Source organism: Amaranthus tricolor, chromosome 1 (assembly GCF_026212465.1).
Source record: "Amaranthus tricolor cultivar Red isolate AtriRed21 chromosome 1, ASM2621246v1, whole genome shotgun sequence".
NCBI classification, from domain to species: Eukaryota; Viridiplantae; Streptophyta; class Magnoliopsida; order Caryophyllales; family Amaranthaceae; genus Amaranthus; species Amaranthus tricolor.
In genome coordinates, this window is record NC_080047.1 from 17,812,992 (window position 1) to 17,833,597 (window position 20,606).

General features: G+C 33.2%; 2 protein-coding genes across 4 annotated transcripts; one reads left to right on the forward strand and one right to left on the reverse strand.

The window, feature by feature from the left end:
• Positions 1-1,143: 1,143 nt before the first annotated feature.
• LOC130806893 (uncharacterized) lies at positions 1,144-2,028 on the reverse strand. Its single transcript, XM_057672121.1, has one exon. The coding sequence runs from the start codon at positions 2,026-2,028 to the stop codon at positions 1,144-1,146; it is 885 nt and encodes a 294-aa protein (XP_057528104.1).
• Positions 2,029-2,043: 15 nt separating this feature from the next.
• Positions 2,044-11,784, forward strand: LOC130827403 (pentatricopeptide repeat-containing protein At3g18110, chloroplastic). Of its 3 annotated transcripts, XM_057694683.1 has the most exons (7): positions 2,044-2,256; positions 2,453-5,768; positions 5,892-6,092; positions 6,401-6,491; positions 9,911-10,716; positions 11,214-11,294; positions 11,395-11,784. In XM_057694683.1, the coding sequence occupies exons 2-5, from the start codon at positions 2,590-2,592 to the stop codon at positions 10,475-10,477; spliced, it is 4,038 nt and encodes a 1,345-aa protein (XP_057550666.1). In that variant the 5' UTR covers positions 2,044-2,256; positions 2,453-2,589; the 3' UTR covers positions 10,478-10,716; positions 11,214-11,294; positions 11,395-11,784. The 3 variants fall into 3 exon arrangements, with proteins under 3 accessions (XP_057550666.1, XP_057549467.1, XP_057550149.1); XM_057693484.1 differs by having other exon boundaries at positions 2,044-5,768; XM_057694166.1 differs by having other exon boundaries at positions 2,044-5,768; positions 11,214-11,284.
• Positions 11,785-20,606: the final 8,822 nt, after the last annotated feature.

Sequence of the window (20,606 nt, forward strand, 5' to 3'; positions counted from 1 at the left end):
GAATAAATGAGGAAATAATACCCTCATGAATATTTCCATTTAAAGCTAATTAAAGGCTAATATTGACTGGCTTATTTTAGGTAAGAAATTCAAATAAACATCCCTTTTTATTGTATGGAAACCATAGCTCTCTTGCATCCTTAAGGATGAATTTTGCTGCACTTTGAACTGCCTACCAAGACCTTGAGATACAAATCAAAGAAAGACTCGTAATAAAAGTACCATTTAACTCATAAGAGTCAAATGAAGACGCTTCAAAGAATTTAGTTAGAGTTGTATAGCTAGAATGTTCTTGGACTGATATTACATCACTATCCACCAAAAGTTAGGAGTAGCCCCAATGTCAGTATAAATAATTAGGGTTAAAAAATGAGGGAAATGTGAGAGAAATAGGGTCTAAAGAAGTTTTATTAAGCATAACATATTCATAATTTTTTTTATTAACAAAGGAATGGCTAAAGCATGACATATTTATTGTAGCTAAAGTAGTTTTTTATAAGAATGACATAAATTTAACTTCATCACACGCTAATTCATATATCTTTGATCGTAAAAGCATTTAATTCTTTTATGATTCTATGATATAGAAGATACTATTTGGTATCTATGCAAACACAAATCCATTTGAATTTATGTCAGAATAATCTATTATTTGAGTTTATTATTTATGTTTTATCTTTAAATTAACGTTGTTTAACTAGTATATATCTTACATTTATTAAAATAGAAGCCTTTATTGACAATTGATTTTTGTTTTGCTACATCTTTAGTTGATTTTTGATTTTTTTTTTACTTTTGGATTTTTCGATTGCGCAGTAATTCATAAAAGGTATTTGGTAAATAATGTTCAATCAAGCAAAAAAGTTGACTTTAATTTTTATCAACATTTAGATTACTTTTTTTGTAACAAACAAGCAAGAACCAACAATTGAAATTATTACCAAAACATCCATATAATAATTGTTTTGTTCAAATGTAATATCTATGAAAAAAAAACATTTATAAGTATTGATCAATCAAGCCAATAACTAATTTTCCAACAACCTAAAATCAAATAGTCAATAAAATAGTGCGCAAAAAAGATTAAAATTAGTAGCAAAAAACAAATATTAACCTTTGTTGTTTACAATTGTATTACAAATATCAAGAAAATTGAGACTCTTTCCAAACATGAGTCAAAACTTCAACAACACCGTCGAAGCAACTAAACCTAGAACTGACCACATCAACCCTAACACCTAACCTCTCAGCCCCAGATGCAGTAACAGGCCCATGGGCCGCAACAACAAGTCTGGGCCATCTCTTTCTCATCTCGTCCCAGTCAAGCCCAAACTCTTTCAAGCTCTTCAACAAACCTTCCACCTCAGCCGTACTCGTAAATACAAGCCCATCCAAATCCGACACTTCTAATAATTTCTCCACACAGTTCGGCCCAGCCCATCTCGTCTCATACGCATCAACCCGAACAGCAATCCAGCCCATTGAGCTTAGCTCTCTCAAAAAATCTGGCACAACTGGAGGCTCTTTAAGGCCCAATACGATAGGAACCGGGCATAGAACTCGCCGACCGAAACCATGACCCAGTGACTCAACGAGTCCACTCGGTATTGGATTTGAAGGAATGACGATTCTAACTCGGTTACTTTTCATTGGAAGTTTCGAGATACATTCCGGTGTAAGAAGCTCCGCATCTTTTCCAAGTGCACAGAGTAGAAGTTCCTCTTCGGAGTAGGAGGAGGGAGAAAGAGGAAGTGATTCGTTAATGGCGGAGAAGAAGGCGGAGATTCCTGCGCGGGAAGTGAAAGCGACGGCGGAGAAATGTTGTAGATTAGAAATGTGAAGAAGGAGAGAGGATTTGGTAGCTGAAGTGGGGCCTACGACAATTGTTGGGCAAGAGAGAGGGATGAAGTTATGGTTATGGAGGAGGAGAGAGAGTCGTGATGCGTAGTTGTTTTCTGGGGTGGTGAATGCTATTGTGCGCCGTGGTAATGAGAGTGAGGTTGTCGTGAGTAAAGAGTTTATCGTCATCTCCTTCCTTTTGTTTGTTTTCTTTTATCTTGGAATATATTGACTTTGTTTGAATATTTATTTTATTTGACCTTGTAAATAAATAAATATCCGGCCAACAAGAAAAATATCCAGATTATCTAAAAGAAAATTCTCTAGCTCAGGAAGGAAGCTTCAATGGCGGTGGCCAGTAGTGGAGCTTTTGTTGCAGTATCGGCCTCTTCCTTGAAAATTGATGTACAATCCAAGGTACGTAGATGTATTTCTTGTCATTCTATTGAAAATAATAATGGAGAACTGAACTCCAACCAAAACACAAACTCGAACCATACTACAAAGTTTCGATATAGTAGGGCATCTCCTTCTGTGAGATGGCCAAATTTAAAGCTAGGAGAGATATATGATTCAGCACAAACTCATTTAAATGTCACCTCTAATGCACCAGCGAAGAAGGTGAATGATACGGAAGTTGTTGAGGAATTTGGGGTTGAGGATGATAATGTGGATGGTGTAGGGAATGTTAATGTGAGTGATGAGAATTTGGAGGTTTTGGGTAGGTTTAGTAAGACTAAGGCTAAGAAGATGACTAAATTGGCATTGAAAAGGGCAAAAGATTGGAGAAAGCGGGTTCAATTTTTGACAGATAAGATATTAGGGTTGGGGCCTGGTGAGTTTGTAGCTGATGTGTTGGATGCGAAGTTGGTGCAGATGACTCCTACTGATTATTGCTTTGTGGTTAAATGGGTGGGACAGTCGAGTTGGCAGCGAGCATTGGAGGTTTATGAATGGTTGAATCTTAGGCACTGGTACTCGCCTAATTCTCGTATGCTAGCCACCATATTGGCGGTGCTTGGAAAGGCAAACCAGGAAGCGCTGGCGGTGGAGCTTTTTGTTAGAGCGGAGCCTTCTGCTGGTAATACAGTGCAGGTCTACAATGCGATGATGGGGGTTTACGCTAGGAACGGTAGATTCTCAAAGGTACAAGAAATGCTGAATTTGATGCAAGAGCGTGGTTGCGAGCCAGATCTTGTAAGCTTCAATACCCTGATAAATGCACGTTTAAAATCAGGACCCTTGGGGGAAAATATGGCCATGGACCTTTTAAATGAGGTCAGACGATCTGGTATTCGACCAGATACTATAACGTATAACACTCTTATTAGTGCTTGCTCTCGTGAGTCCAATCTGCAGGAAGCAATAAAGGTATTTAGTGATATGGAGGCTAATAATTGTCAACCTGATTTATGGACATATAATGCCATGATATCAGTTTTTGCTAGATGTGGGCTTGCAAGTAGGGCTGAGAAAATTCTTAGAGAACTGGAGACTAAAGGGTTTTTTCCAGATGCTGTTACATATAATTCGCTCTTGTATGCTTTTGCTAGAGAAGGTAATACTGAGAAGGCAGGAGAGATTTGTGAAGAGATGTTAAAAAGAGGATTTGCGAAGGATGAAATGGCATACAACACTATCCTTCACATGTATAGTAAGCAGGAGCAACACAATGTGGTGCTGGATCTCTATAGGAATATGAAATTGTCTGGACTAGTTCCTGATGCAATAACATATACTGTTCTGATTGACTGTCTAGGAAAAGCCAACAGAATGACCGAGGCTGCAAATTTGATGTCAGAGATGTTGGATAGTGGGGTTAAACCTACGCTGCGGACATTTAGTGCATTAATTTGTGGGTATGGTAAAGCTGGGCTACGAGTAGAGGCTGAAGAAACCTTTAATTGTATGCTGAGGTCTGGAATCAAGCCTGACAAGTTGGCGTATTCAGTTATGATGGATATCTTGTTGAGGTCTGGTGATACAAGAAAAACAATGGCGTTGTACATGGATATGGTTCGTGGTAATTTTACACCCGACTACAACCTTTATCTTTCTCTGATTCATCTTCTCAAGAAGCAAAACGAAGATGATGGTCTTCAAAGAGTCATCTCTGATTTGCAGCAGTTATGTGGCATGACTCCGCTAAATATATCTTCCATTCTTGTTCAAGGTGAATGTTTTGACGAGGCTGGTGAGTTTTTGAGGTTGGCTGTTGCTCATGGCTATGATTTGGACCACAAAATTCTAATGAAAATCCTCGGTTCATTTAGTTCATCTGGTCGACACGTGGAAGCAGAAGATTTGCTTAATTATTTGAGGGATAATGCGTCTTCATCTCGGGACCTTGTTGAAGAGGCCTTAGTAATCGTATTTTGCGGTGCTAACAAACTTGATGCAGCCATGAAGCAATACGATAGCATCAAGGAGGCTGGCTTATTTTGTGGAAGCTGCATGATGTATGAGTCTTTGATAATTTGTTGCAAAGAATCTGAACGCTTTGCTGATGCATCTCAAATATTTTCTGATATGAGATTTTTGGGGATTGAGCCATCACATAACATATACCAAAGTATGGTGCTCATATATTGTCAAATGTCCTTCCCGGAGACAGCACAATGGGTGCTTCATGAAGCAGAAGCTAAAGGTATGATTTTTAAAGATGGTGGCGTATTTGTTAGTCTTATTTATGCATATGGGAACATAAAGGAACTGCTGAAGGCGGAATGTGCTGTTTCTCTCCTAAGACAAAGGTCTAAGATTGTGGAAAGGAAGGTCTGGAATGCACTGCTAGAAGGTTATGCTGCATGTGGCTGTTATGAACAAGCTAGGGCAGGTTTCAATACAATGATGAGAGATGGACCTTCTCCAACCATAGATACAATTAATTTGTTGATGCAAGCTTTGATTGTGGATGGAAGACTAAATGAACTATATGTGTTGATTCAAGAGCTTCAAGATATGGGTTTTAAAATTAGTAAAAGTACCATCCTTTTGATGCTTGAAGCATTTGCTAAAGCTAAAAATATATTTGAAGTAAAGAAAATATATAATGGGATGAAGGCTGCAGGTTATCTCCCAACGATGCATGTCTACAGGATTATAATTGGGTTGCTATCCCGGGGAAAACGAGTTAGAGATGTTGAAGCCATGGTTGTTGAGATGGAAGAAGCTGGATTCAAGCCTGATCTTTCAATTTGGAATTCATTGCTAAAAATGTACACTGGCATTGAAGATTATAAAAAGACTGCTGAAGTTTACAAGAAAATTCTAGAAGCTGGACTTGCTGCTGACGAGGAGACTTACTGTACTTTGATACTGATGTATTGCCGAGACCGAAGACCTGAAGAAGGCTTATCTCTAATGCATGAAATGAGGAGAAAGGGTTTTGGCCCTAACTTGGACACTTGCAAAAGCTTGATTGCAGCCTGCAGTAAGCAGCGTCTTATAAATGAAGCTGAGGAGGTCTTCAATGACTTGCAAGCAAAAGGGTTCAAGTTGGACCGTTCTTTTTATCATTTAATGATCAAAATGTACAGAGATTCTGGAAAATATGATAAAGCTGAAAAGCTACTTAATCAGATGAAGGATGCCGGAGTTGAGCCCACTCTTGCAACAATGCATTTGATGATGATGTCTTATGGAAGCTCTGGACAACCTAAAGAAGCTGAGAAGGTCCTTGATAATATTAAATTTTCAGGTCTTAATCTTAGTACACTTCCCTATAGTTCAGTGATCGATGCCTTCCTAAAACATGGAGATTATGACATTGGAATTCAAAAGCTTATGGAAATGAAGGATGATGGTGTGGAACCTGATCATAGAATATGGACTTGTTTTGTTTATGCTGCAAGCTTATGTCAGAGTTCAAAAGAAGCTATGATTCTGTTGAAGGCATTGCAAGATGTTGATTTTGATCTTCCAGTAAGGTAGTTGTTTGTGAACATCAAACTAATAACTGACAAGAATGCATGATGTTCTGTTCACTTCTATAATTTTTGTGTGATTAATATTATTTCTCAAGTTCTGATTAGATTGAGTTCAATTTACAGGCTGCTTACTGAAAATTGGGAATCATTGGTCACCATCTTGGATAATTGGCTTGAGAGATTACAGCCACTTGACGACAATGCTGCATTCAATTTTGTGAATGCTTTAGAGAACCTGTTGTGGGCATTTGAACGCAGGGCTACAGCTTCATTGCTTTTCCAACTGGCAGTAAAGAGGAATATTTACCAAGATGGTGTGTTCAGGTACAATGAATTAAATTATGCCTTAAATATCTGTTACTGTTTGGTGCTTAAAGGATACTAGTGATTTATATCAATATTATGCCTCTGGTAGAGCAGTCAATGAAGGTGACACTTATAACTAGTCTATCTTGTAGCAATTTCAGCTCTTTTAACTTTAGAACTTGACACATTATGAACTTCTAAGATCTCCTACATTGCTGCATGCATCAATTACTCTACTTCGACGTTTACACCTTCTGATCTTGCATGTTCTGTTGGGTAATTGATCATCTTGTGTGAGAATTATTGTTTAATGTGGGTTCTTGCAGAGTGGCTGAAAAAGACTGGGGAGCTGATTTCCGAAAGTTGTCTGCAGGTGCTGCTCTTGTGGGTCTTACATTATGGCTTGACCAAATGCAGGCAAGATTATCTTCCTGTTTTCTGTTTTACTGTGACTAGAATTGTAGAAGATGATGAACTGACCTGTGTCAAGAGTCCAGTGTGTGAACTGTCGTTACAAATTTCTCTTACAGGAAAGTTTTAGCTGTTACCCTGTTACCGATTCAACCTATTGGAAACTTATAAAGAAAAGCTTTGAGGTGTAACTTTCCCTCCTGTCTTTATTTTGTCATGCTCCCTAAATCCAACAGTCTAAAAACTGTTTTCCATTGTGGGTTCATTGTTCACCTGTAGTTGAATGGGTTTCTTGTTCCACTGTAGTGAATGGGTATGTTGCTCACCTGTAGTTACAATGAACTTGAGTTAGAAGGCTTTCCAAACCCCTTTTTTTCTTAAAAATGTATCAGCAAACAGGGCACATATTAGATTAAAGGCCAACCAAATATAGTTTTTTTTTCCAGCATAAATGAGGCTGCTTATGGCTAACCCTCTACTCTGACTTGGGTAGGATGAACACAGTGCGGTTTGGTGCTGTTTGGTCTCAAAATTAGACAAAACTGCAAATTGTTCTTTAGAAAATTTGCTAAGCCGCACCAAACCATTTAACGCCTCAAATCGGGCCGTATCAAGCTGTTTAATATGGTTTGGTTTGTTGCAGTTTGCATATTTTCATTTTTCTTAACCGCGCCATTTCACTATTTGTAAATATCAACAAAATAAATGAAATGAATAAGAAATTCTTGGATTCAAAATATTAGCATGAATATCTGGATAGAAGTTGTAATTTAATCATGCATCTATTACAGTTTAAAACGAATTGGTCATGAAAATGAAGGTTGCAGTTTGGTTTGGTCTATATTTTCAGAAATTGGATAAATCCACAAACTCCTATTTATAATCATTTAAAACAAAAAATACTTTTGGTTCGGTTTGGTTTGGTTTGTGGTTTACACCCAATTTTATGCAAATTGCAACCCTGAGTGGGGTATGTTGGCGTTGAAGCAAGACTTGTAAACCCCTAACCAAAGGTTAGACTTCATGGTATGTAAGTGATCTAGAGAAGAATGTGGGTAAACCCTTTTTAGGGCTTAATGTTTCAGTTGCTCAATGTCTTGTGTTGTAGGCTTCAGTATGTTCTAGTCAATTAAAAAAAGAAAAAAACTATAGTCCTTCAAAATTTGTCAATCAAAGTATGTCTTTCCACAATTTTTTTGTCTTTAAATATTGCGTATTAATTGTTTTTAAGGTCTTGATGGTTGGGTCTAGGGAAATGTTACCAGAAAGAAAATATGATATGGTACTAGGAACGGAAATGGAACGCAAAACATTAATTTAGAGCTTCCAAATTAAGATCAATTAAACGTTAATCTGGATTTTTGGGGGAATGAAGTTTCCAAAACGTTAATCAAGAATTTCGGGAACGAAGTTTTCGAAAATTTCCGGATAACTAGGGTCTAAAGTTATAATTCCTAAAGTAACCATAATTTTTTAAGGCAATTGGATGGAGGAACATGTTATTGCTTCTTGGGGAATCGATTTTTTTAAAGTAGCACGTAGCTTAATATTGGATAGCTGATTTTATAAAATGTTGTTGCTTCAAATGTTATTGATTCAAATGTTATTGCTATATAATAGGTTGAGTCTAAAACGAGTCTGATGGGTCTAGCGGATCTGGATCTTAAATGGGTTTGGGTAGGATATGGGTCTCAAAAAATTAAACTCAGACCCTAAAAATAGGGGCGTGCCAAAAGGGTCTTGGACCCATGACTGTACTTCCATCTAGGTTATCATTACAACTATGATAACGAGATGTGGCTTGTGAATTTGGAAAGAGCTAGTACTTGTTTTTTGGAGAAATTTGCAGAAGGCTTGACATACATGAACTTGAAGTTGTTTATAAAATTGGAAAATTTTGGCAAGATTTGAAGAACTCTTGGATTATTCCCGTCAAAGGGATTGATATCATTTATGTGATCATGGATGAATTTTAAACTTTGATGTCATGTCCAGCAGGGGAACTGAGCTTTCAGTCACCTTGCTCTATATTCAAGGATAGTAGTCGTTGTCTAGGTTCCTTGATTTATCTCGCGAAAACATTAAATAGCAATGCAATATCTATGAGATGCCAATGATTGTGAAAAATTCATGAAAAAGTGATTTGTTGGATATTATGAAGCTGGGTGTTCATTTTCAAGTTTGAAGGAACATGGTAATTTATATGGCAAATGGAAGTCTAAATTCTTGTGAACCCTAATATATAGGTGTGACGTTATTTCATACTTCCCCTTGTTTCTTTAAGTGCACTATTTTTTCATTTGGGAAATGTCTAATTAATTGTTCTCTTTCTTTTACATTGTTGTAAGGAAACGGTACTCCATGTTCACACTACAACTACTCACTTGGGGCCGCTTAATGCCTCCCTCTTGTATTCACATGGGGTTTGTGGTACACACTCTCTCATTGTTCCATATTTTGTGTACCCAAACCTAATAGCGCACTTAGGATGAGGAAGTATAGATTGCTAAATAAAGATGGTTTTGAATAGTAGTATTTTTAGATTGGGATTGGCCGTCTTTACACATTCAACAGTACCGCGAAAGTTGGGAGCCCCTTATAGGTAATAATAACCATCAGCTACAATTTTCTATTGCTGCTGTAGAAGCTTAACCTTTTGAAGTGAGGGAGTAATGAGGCCATGTAGCATTCTTAAGGTTAAGCTATGACAACTCTGGGGACTATTAAAATTGCTCATCAAATCATGTGCACTTATATATGTGAAGTTGTAGATGATGTTGCTACCAAGGGTCAATCGTAAACAATTTTTTGTTGTCACTAACAAGGTAACGTACATCGGACCTCTCAAATTCCACCTAGGAGCCACTTATTGGCGTTGAGGTAATGAAATTTATCTGTGTGGGTTGAGGGGTTGTTTGATCACTAAGGTTTTTCTTAGAACCTCTAGCTTAATTTTTCTGTTCTGCTCAAGAAGCACAAACTCATGCCTTCCATGCATATGTATATTTTGAATTTGTTATGTCTCTTGTATAAATTGCTATTTTTGCAAATTACTGGTTATTGCTCTTAAATATTTGGAGGGTAGGATACATGTATCAGGTTTACATCTAGAGGAAAGCACTTCCTGTAATTTCTTGTATGTGGAATTTGGAAAGCTTATTAGTACTAATTAGAAGTTGTTGAGTTGTGCAATTGTATCTTAATTACTAGGTTTACTTGTTTGGTTTTGTAGTAACAGTTGGCCGAATGATAAGCGACTAAAAGTCTTAAGACAAAGTTGCATAATAGATCCATGTCTTATGACATTTGAATTACGAAGATATGGAGGCATTTTTTAACACAAAGGGATCTAATTTGGTTGTTTGGTTGATCTAGCCAGCTTTTGCAGAACAATGTAATGTTCTAAAGTAGTCTTCATTGTGCAGGATGCATCATTGGAGGGATCACCAGAGTCCTCAAAATCAGTTGTTCTAATTACAGGGACAGCAGAATACAACTTGGTCTCATTAAACAGCACACTGAAGGCATACCTTTGGGAGATGGGATCACCATTTTTGCCTTGTAGGACAAGAAGCGGAGTTTTAGTTGCAAAGGCTCATTCTCTAAGAATGTGGTTGAAAGACTCCCCATTTTGCTTCGATCTTGAATTGAAAAATGCCCCTTCACTTCCAGAATCAAACTCTATGCAACTTATTGAAGGGTGTTTCATGCGACGTGGCCTTGTACCTGCTTTCAAGGACATAACTGAAAAACTAGGAGAAGTACGACCAAAAAAATTTGCCCGATTAGCATTGTTGTCGGATGAGAAAAGGGAAAAGAGTATCCTGGCAGATATAGAAGGAAGGAAAGATAAACTAGAGAAGATAAAAAGAAAAGTTGGTGTAAATTTGAAGAGGGGGATAAAGCACCAGAAAAGACAGTTTGTCAGTAAAATAATATCATTAGACAGACACCAGAGAGTTGCTTCCTCCGTCAAATCTGCTTCCAAATAAGTGTGATACCGTAATTACATCTGTCTCTGATGAGTCATGAGATATTTTCCTCCCTCTTCAACATCATGCATATCTAAGAAGAAAGGAAAAGGCATGGCTTTAGGTAATGTTTTTATCGCAATCCTTCTTGTTCACAAAAGATGAGCGTAGTGCTTGGATGCCCGTAGGAATTATTTCCACGCAAGATTGATATCAAATCCAAGGACCATTTTCATGCTTAGGCAGCTGTAACTTATCAGGTAGAGCTCTTGCTATTTTCTCATGATGGACAAGTATGAAAATAATACAATTAGATAATCTTTATGTTGCACTGGTTGTATAAAGTTTTGGGTTCTCTGCTAGTTAATGTGTTGAACTTCCTTTGCATTTGTGAGGTTTAGTGTGTAACCGCATGATTACCTGACTTCATAATGCTTGGTGTTATTTTAATGGTTTTACCCTTATAGTTGTAAATTGAACCTCACTTTAGTTCTGCTGCCTGCATGAATGGTGTATATTGAAGATGACAGAGAGAACATTTTGTTATATTCTCTATCAGAAAATTCAGCTTATCCAAGTTAGAGTTAATGCTTCAGTGATTCTGTATTATTTTAACAAAGATTTTCATCAAGATGAACTTGATGCTATCTACTGGAAGAAAATCACCAATATCCCATACTAAACTAAATTGTGCATTGTTAGGGCAGAGAATAATCTTTTGGTAACATGACAGTTGAAAAAAGGATTGGTGCTGCAGGTTGGTGAAGGATGGATGGAAAATTGGTAATGCTTTATTCAAGGAAGAAATCTAGAGGAGGCTATGCAATAGTATGAAATGGTCATCTTACTTTCACTATTCCAACATCATTTTTTGTTTTTTCTTTTTCTTTGTGTTGGATTTCATAATTTTCATTTGTTGTTATTGTTTGGTGCATCAGGATTCAGGCTATACCATATATGGAAGATGTTTTCATTTTTGGCTTTTTGGGAGTATTGTGATATGGCTTTGATGTCAAGAATCTTTGCCTTCCCAAAATGGCTGAAAAACTGAAGTGATACAACAAGGCTATGTATAGAATTGTTTGTGAGTATCTCTATTTTATCTCAACAAGATGGATTTAACTTGCTCGGTGATCTGGTAGTGGAGGCCTAAAATGATATTGTTAAAGCATTAAAAAAGTTTCTGGTACGGAAAAGCTATTACAAAATTTTAAGCCTGTTTGGTTAACGGTACTAATCGGTGGTAACGAGAATAATTTGTATTGTAAATTTTCATGATATATATCATGTCATTCCCATGGTAATAAAAGTTTGATCATATTAACGTATTTTTATTCACAATTTTACTTTACCATAATACCATCAAATTTAAATGATAATGCATTGAAATGAACTTTGTGAAGAAAATGAGATTGTTGAAAGAGAATAAACATGATCATTAAATTTGTCAAAAAATTTTGTATCAGAATTACATTAACTTTTCATTATCATTTCCACTATTTAGTTCTGGTTACCATTCGTGCTGTTAGTTCGTGAGGTAGCTATTATAATATGTAAATAAGGCTGCAAAGTGTAAGTGCTTCTTATTTGCAGTTACAAATCTTTGTTCGAGACTCCATGTTGATATTTAGACACAAGGGGCCGTTTCTTGTATCTCTGTCAATCATACAATTTACTAATTTTGATATATAATATTAAGGGGCAAATTTAGGACGATTGTGTCGTTTGTCATTTTTTTTATTGGATTAAAAGTGTCAACATTGCCATTTTTAATTAAGGAGATAATTAATGATTATATTAATTAAATATTTACACAATTTAATCATATATTTGAAATTAGTCAATCACAATGTGTCGACTATTATAAATATGATAAATCATTTACAGATACTAATGCTAAATCCCTTTTCCAATTATAATTGCATTTAAGGAAAAAAATTAATGATTATTGTAATTAATTTGCATTTAAGGAAAAAAAATATGGACTATTACAGTTAATCAATTAAATAAGAATTTTGAAGAGTTTAATTGTTTCAATAAAATATTTTACATGTAAGGAATTATTTTTTAAAAATATATTAATTTAGTTTATTAAATAATATTTAAATTAGGTTAAATTTTAATTAGATTTAAATTAAAATCAAATAAATTAATTTAATCGACTGAAAATAAGCTTAATTCATTCATGAATAGTTAGTTTATTTTATCTAATGGAAGATACCATCAAAAATATATTCTAATATAATTTTAGATTTAAATTAGTTTAAATATTTTAGTAAGTTATCCAGAGTAATTATTTTATTAAAATATCAGGCCCTCTCTTGAAAGACCGTTTATAGCATAAACACCTCTCAAAAGAGCCCAGCCCACATTCCCAATAATTAAAAAAAAGAAAAAAAATTTAAAAACTTACACGTGCGGTTGAGCCTATTTGGAGTTGGTATTATAACCTATTGAAGTTGGTATTATAACCTATTAAAGTTGGTATTATAACCTATTAATATTGGTATTTGGAGTTGATGTTATAACCAATTAAAGTTGGTATTATAACCTATTTGGAGATACCAACTTTAATAGGTTATAATACCAACTCTAACTGGTCATAATACCAACTTTAATAAGTTATAACACCAACTTCAAATAAGATTACACAGCACGTATTTTTTTTAAGTTTATTTTCTAAGGCCGGCCCATTTGAGACGCGTCTCTTATAAAGACGATCTCAAGTAAAAATTTGTGTTAAAATATATAGTATTTATATACTTTTCTTAAACAAAGGAGTATATTTTTCTTGCATCATTCTTTGAAAATTTAATTTATAGATATCTCTACACTAAATTTTGGGGTGCAATTGGGAAAATTAGTTATAATGGTTAAATGTATTCCCTCAATTTCTCATGATAACGTCATAAAGAGACAGTTATCTTAATTATTCGAAAAAAAAGTGGATATGAAGGGACTTATGTTTATCAATCTTTAACCTGATATCAAATGCGGATAAAAAAGAAATTCATTCTTCAATGACTTCTGAATTAAGTTGGATGTCCATGGGTTTCCGCCCCAATTCAACATTCATTTGTGCATATTCTATTATCACCACTTCCTTTAATGTACGTTATGGGATATTATTGGAAAATTTGAATAAAATAACATGTTTTAACAATTTAATTTAAAAAATAAGCTTCGTAAAAACTTAATTTCCAAAATAAGCGTCCATACATCCAAATCTAGCCTTGGAGTGAATCGCTGTTACTAACAGCGACTTAGAAAAAAATATATATATATTTTTTTTAATTTTTTTTAAGTCGCTGTTAATAACAGCAACTTAATGCTTTTTAAGTTTTCAATTCTCAGTTACTTCCTCATTCCAACCTATGAAATTAAAGAGTTGACCAGTTAACCTTAAAGTCGCTGTTAGTAACAGCGACTTATGGCTTTTATTTTTTTATTTTTTTTTTTTTTTTGTCTTTCGCTGTTAGTAACATCGATTTACTTCAAGACTAGGTTTGGATGTACGGACGTTTATTTTGGGAATTAAGTTTTCACGAAGCTTATTTTTGAAATTAAATTGTTAAATAGTCTTATTTTTTATTCAAATTTTCACATTATTGTGGAATTTTTCTAACTTAGGCGTCATGTCATAAGATCCAGAGTTAAGCAAAAAATCAAACTTTGTTCTTTGCCTCTTCTAGCTGTCAGGTAGATCTCCTATTATCTTGTAATTCCGAAAAAGTGTGCAGTTACACTATATTTTCCGTTTTATGGTTCTTTTAAAATCTAATGGGCCAGTCTAATTGAGGTTGACTCTATAGAAAACGGTTTCTCACAACTAAGTATTTTTGACTCTATATATTTGCCTAGTAAATCTCCCAAAAAACAATATTAAAATTAAGATAACAAATATATAAATACACACTAAAAAGGATGAATGTGGAATTACTAAAGTTAAAGAATAATGATATTATAATCATTCTATTAAATACTTTTGTTGCTAAATAACAAATGGCAATCTAACAGTCATTTGTCAAATGCAGCAATCTTATTGGTTAAATGAATTTGTGTGGCAATAATATTTCCAAATATAATCTGCAAAAAAAAAATATTTAAAAAAAATGGTAGATTGTACTATTACCAAACAAATTCCTTATATAACAATTGTATCCAAAGCTTAATTTTATCTTAAAAATAAAATTTGTTAGAACAATATGATCAATAGATCTTTTATTGCAATCAATTTTATTATCGTAATAAATATCAAAAAAAAAAAAGTTAGGCATAATAATTGACATGATCTTTTAAATTAAGTATGTCTTATTAGACTGATTTCAACATAATCTTCTTCTATTATTTGTTCTTATGTTAAATATTTTTGAAACATATGCTAATTAACTATATTTTTTTTTGGAAAAGATTTCTTAAATTAAGTAGACAATATTTTTATCAAACATGAATGTAATTTGAAAATGGGTTTTTAAAAATAAAAATTTGATATTTAATTTGAAAAAAACTTTTTATTATTTTTTAATTAACTATTTAGTAAGTGTTCTTTTAGTTAAATTCAATTCATGATTATATTTAATTTTGTTATAGAGATATACTAAATGATATTACTACTTAAGGTTTATACTGAATTTAATAAAGTACACATTAATATATATTTAATTAATTAATACCCAAACTATAAGAATATAATTAAAAAAGAAAATAGGGATAGAAATATATATATATATATATATATATATATATATATATATATATATATATATAATTGCATCTTTATCTTAAATTTACATTTAAATATAATTTCAGACTAAAAAACACCGTGCATTGCACGGGTTTTATACTAGTACTCTATAAACTTATTAGTCTATAAAAAAATAGTTTAAATAATGGTTTGATCCCTTAACCATAGATTACAAATGTATTACTCCAATCAATGAGTTGTAGTAATTTTTCTTATATTTTTATACTCTTTAAACTATATATCATATTTTAGTAGGGGGCAAAAGAAAAAATATACAGATTACATTTTTGGCAAGTGGAGCCGAACCTCCCCCGGTACCCCATGTAGCTTCGCCTATATCAACAAATGTATAAGTGGTTATGGGTGGAGTTAAAACATTAATAAGATACTAAGCAATTAGGATCTCAAATAAGAGTCAAAAGAAATGAAAAATATGTAAGTCATTTAATCTTTAGGTCCTTATTTATTTGTTTATTTGTGATAGAATATGCAGCGAAAGCTGACCTATGTGGTTTTGTTTTTTGAAACTATTCCTAATGGGGAGGAGCAGATAATGAAGAAGAGTTCGCCAACAATAAGTAAGAGACAAGTTGGAGATAATAACGCTATCTTTATAAGGCTTTTCGTTTCTACCAAGATAGAAATTGTGAAATATTATAATATATTATGTAAAAATATTTTCCAAACTAATATTATTTTTACCCACATAACGAATTATATCTTGTGCATTTTATATAATCATGTAATTATTTAGTCTATAAGAACCTCTATAATAGCTTATAAATGACATGTTTTCTTTCTGGTAATATAAGTTTGACTTGTATTAGTGAAGTAACAGTCTTGTAAATTACCAGTTTCAGCTATTATATAATATTATTTATATTTTAAGTAGGTTTTAAGGGCGATTACAACACCACCACCACCCTCCACCCTAGCGCCGCCCCATCTCCCACTTTCCCAACCAACCACATTCCCGATTCTCCTCAGGTAAACCCCTCCCTTCTCCTTCAAAGGTCGATTCTCAACCTTAAAAACAACCGTTTAAATTGACCAAGAATCATAGCCTCACTTGAAAACTCATTTTCAGTTCAACGACGTTGAAAGCAACATCCCTTTCAAAGCAACAACCAAATTAGAGTTTCAATATACATCGTTATTGGAGGTGGTTGTGTTAGTGGTGGTGGGTTCGAACGCAAAACTCGATTGTGAAGGATTGGCAAGAAGTGAGCTATGGCTTCATGATTGGGTAGGGGCAAGTCTCGAAGATCAGGTATGGTTAGAGGTTTGGTTTCGGTTGTTTGCAAGGGGGGAAGTAGGAAGGTGGACGAAGGTGGTGTGGTGTAGTTGTAATAGATTCGAAATTCCTAGACTTAATCATTTTCGACTAATTTTTAATTCCTTAAATTTAATTCCTGATCCTCGATTACTAAGCTCCAACTTCATTTAATTTATAAAATCTTATATTCCAACTAACTATATATTTATTGATTTTAATTTCTTATATAATTTCCAATTCGATTTTCAAGTTCTTTAATTATTTTATGTTCATTCAAATCCTAATACTTGCTCGATTTCTTAAACTACTCCGAATATGAAATTTTGAATTTTTAATATTTTCAAATAACTTTTTTTTTAGTCCAAAAGTTTCGATAACTATTTTCTATTATAAAAAAATTCAAAATCATTTAATTAACATTTGGTTTACGAAAAATTTACGTTTAAAAATTCTTATCTTCTTCATTAATTTCGTTAACGATTATTTTAACGACTTTAACACTTATATTTAAATTATTTTAAACTACTCCTACTATATTTTTATAAATAAGTTTAATTAAGATTTTAAGCTAGTTTTGCACCTAAAATAATCGTAATTACCTAAATCTATTAGTCAAAACCTACCTATATTTTTTTATTACTTATTTATTTACATAAGTAAAGTTTGAAAAGAAATCAAACTTCATCCTTACCATCATGTTGGATGGTTATGGGTAAGATATGGAGCCATGATTTTTTTGTTTTTTATCCAAATATTATAAGATCTTGTCCCATAAATGTCTTCTTTATATACTAGCTATTTTCCTAACATTCTACCTTGCAAAATTAAAACTAAACTCACTCAAAATATATCATTCTAGTTGTGTAGTATTACAGAATTAAGTCATCTACTTTTCTTCCATTTACTCCTAATTTCACTTCATCATATCAATTACTAATTCTCTAATATATTAATTAGTTGAAGAAAATCAAGAAGAAGCCTAATGCATCACCTTAATAGCTTAAATTATCAATTTTCTTTTTGGAGCATAGTTGGGTATTCTTTTGGGTACTTGAAAAATCAATTTGGAGCTTGGAGGATCATACTACTAATTTTCTTTGGTGTTAGTATGGTATAACTTCTTACCCTACTCTTTATGTGAAATTTTACATTATATTTACTTTATAATATGCAAAGTATGAGATATATTGAGAATGTTTAAGTAGGAAGTGAGTTTAAGAAAATTATGATTAACATTAAATTTGGTGTAGTTATGCTAAAAATATTTTTAATATCTTAATTAATAATATTTGGACATGTTTAGGAAGTTGGGTGAACTATTAATTAAATTAAGTTGTTTTAAGTGAAAAAGGCCAACAAATATTCATAGGCCATTCGGTCACTATCATATAAAAAAAGTGTTATTTACGAATTTAAATTATTACAAGCTATTTTTATGATAATAATATAAATAACAAGTTTAAAAAAAGGTATAATTTGGAAAATTCAAGAAGGGTTTTCAAGAAAAAAAGCCATCTTCTTCAAAAGGCTCTCTAAAATTTCAACCCACTAGCACTACTACTCCTTTAAAAAATATAAAAAGAAAGGTGAAATTAGCTGATCTTTATCCCTCTTTGTAATGTTGGTAAAAATGTTGTTGGTAAATGGTGATGTAATTTTTGGGTATTCTTGGTAATGTTGTTAAAAATGCAGAACTCGCTGTTTGTTGATGATTCGTTGGGTATTTGTCTAAGTATGCTTGAATTAGTTGTACACTTCAATTAGTTGTAATCCTTGTTTCTTGAATTATTTGTCTAAGTAAACTTATTTCATTAACCCTTGTTTCTAGTCATTTGTTTAACCCACTGAGTCTTCCATATTTCTTGAATTTGTCAATGGTGAGTCTTCCATATTGAGGAAAGATTACAATATAAAGCATTTGAATGATTGTTGTCATAAACTTGTGTGTATTTATGAGTAGCATAGAAGTTTATTCATTTGCAATCATATATGTTTTCGATGATGAATAAGGGCTAAACTGAGACTATTTCTTATAAATTTGTCAATGGTGAGTCTTTCAAACATTCATTCCATACATATTATTCATGTATTCCTCTCCATTTGCTAAGGACACACAATCCTTAACAGCCCATCGAGGTGTTTTTACTTGTTCTTCAAGGTCTCCATTGTCTTCAAGTTGTTTTTTCTTGTTGTGTGGAACATCATAGTTGTTGAAACCCTTAGCCTTTAAAATTTCATTCATTACGTATTGTAGTGACATCCAAACATTACTTAAAGTCTTAGGATATAACTCATTGTATGCATCTTCAACTGCTTGAATTAAGTTGTCTATTGATTTTGGCATCTTCTTGTGCATAAGAGATTGAATGCTCCTAAAAAAATCAAAGTCTAATATGTTGCAATCGGGGCTAGTAGGTGGTTGTTGGGTCAAAATGAATGTGAATCCATCTTGTTGGTAATGTGATTCCCATTCTTCATCATCTTGATAAATATGAGCTCTAAAATTATCTTGTTGAATGAAAATTACCTTTGGTCCCTCATTTGGCCACTTTGCTTTGATTGCCGGTATGTTTTATGTATGAGCATGTTTCTTGTGGCTTGTTTGTTAACAGATTGTGTTGGCTTTGTCTCCGATTCACCTTTTTTCCTGTTTTTTGATGACCTTTGTGCGAGAACTATTTCCATGAATGGGAATATCTCAATCTTACCATCAAAGATACATTGTCCCCGATCACTCCATCTTGGTCTTGCAACACATCCCATGAACATAACCTTTGGAATGAACTTACTTGATTTGCCGGATCTATAAGGTTTTGGTTCATTCTTTGCTAAATAAACTCTTTGTGATTTTCTTGATAAATAAAACCATTTTTCCTCAATGTATACACAATCAAATAAACATTTATATTTTGGTGTTGTGGTGATTAAAATATGATCAAGTAAACCAAGAATCCAACGAATTCTTACCAATTTGTTTTCTTCCGATATTTCAGGGTGCATAGCATTAGAATGAGGCATCAAATCTCCCCTCTTTTTCATCCTCCATACCGTGGATGGTGCTAAGTCTAATTTACTCACCAAGTCCCTTATACAAGTTCTATTTCCCATTTGAATGCTTGCAATGTTTGCATATGGAATGGAGACCCTTTTTCTACCACAATTATGATAGTTGTGATCCAATGCTTGCTTCTGTTTTTCTGCTTTGTTCCATAAAAAACTAATGCTTCGTCGGCTATAACCGAACTTTACGGCTGTTTTTTTATTGAACCATGAGGTAGTACACCATTAACGGAGATGTTAAGTAAATGAAGCAATATTTGTTGTCGCATTTGGTTGGTAATTCTTTGTTTATGATGATTTGGCTGATTTTGTGTAATTGGTTCACTTAGTTCATTTGATTGTTGTGGGGATGGTGGAGGTAAATTTAGGTCAAATTCATGATCTACAATTTGATCATTTAAGTCCCCTTCAACCAAATTTTGGTTTACTTCTTCAATTGAAGCTTCCACTACATCATCTCCATGTAAATTTGGACGACTTTCAAAATCATAATCTGAAGAATGCTCCATGAAATAATGCCAAAAAGAAGCTATTTTTTTATTACTATTGTTGACTAGTATTGCTATTTTTGGGTGTGAAATAATATGGGCATGGAGTACGTATCACTGTTGAGTACAGTAGCTGTACATGAAATTGGGTTTACGATGCTGAAATGTGAGTTTCTGACGCTGAAATTGGATTGTTGATGTTGTCCTTATCTTCATTGTTGGGTATTTATACTTGTGTAATGTAAGGGATAAAATTAAGTTTAATTTTGTTTATGTAATCTAATGGCTGAAATTTGTTATTTAAATGTAATCTAAAGGCTGTAATTTTTTTGTATCTTCCAAAACAGCCCTTAATCCTTGTATTTGATTTTGAATGGTTGAAAAAATCAATAATGATTTGTAATTAGGCATTGTAATTGTAATTTTCAGATTTAATTTAATGATTTAATAGAAAAACCTTTCAAATACCCCTTTAACATCAAATGTTTTGATTTCATATTTCAATGTATCTAATCATTTCACTTATTGCATTATTACAAATAAAGAAATCTCTTTAACAATAATGAGTTTCTTGGTTCCTTC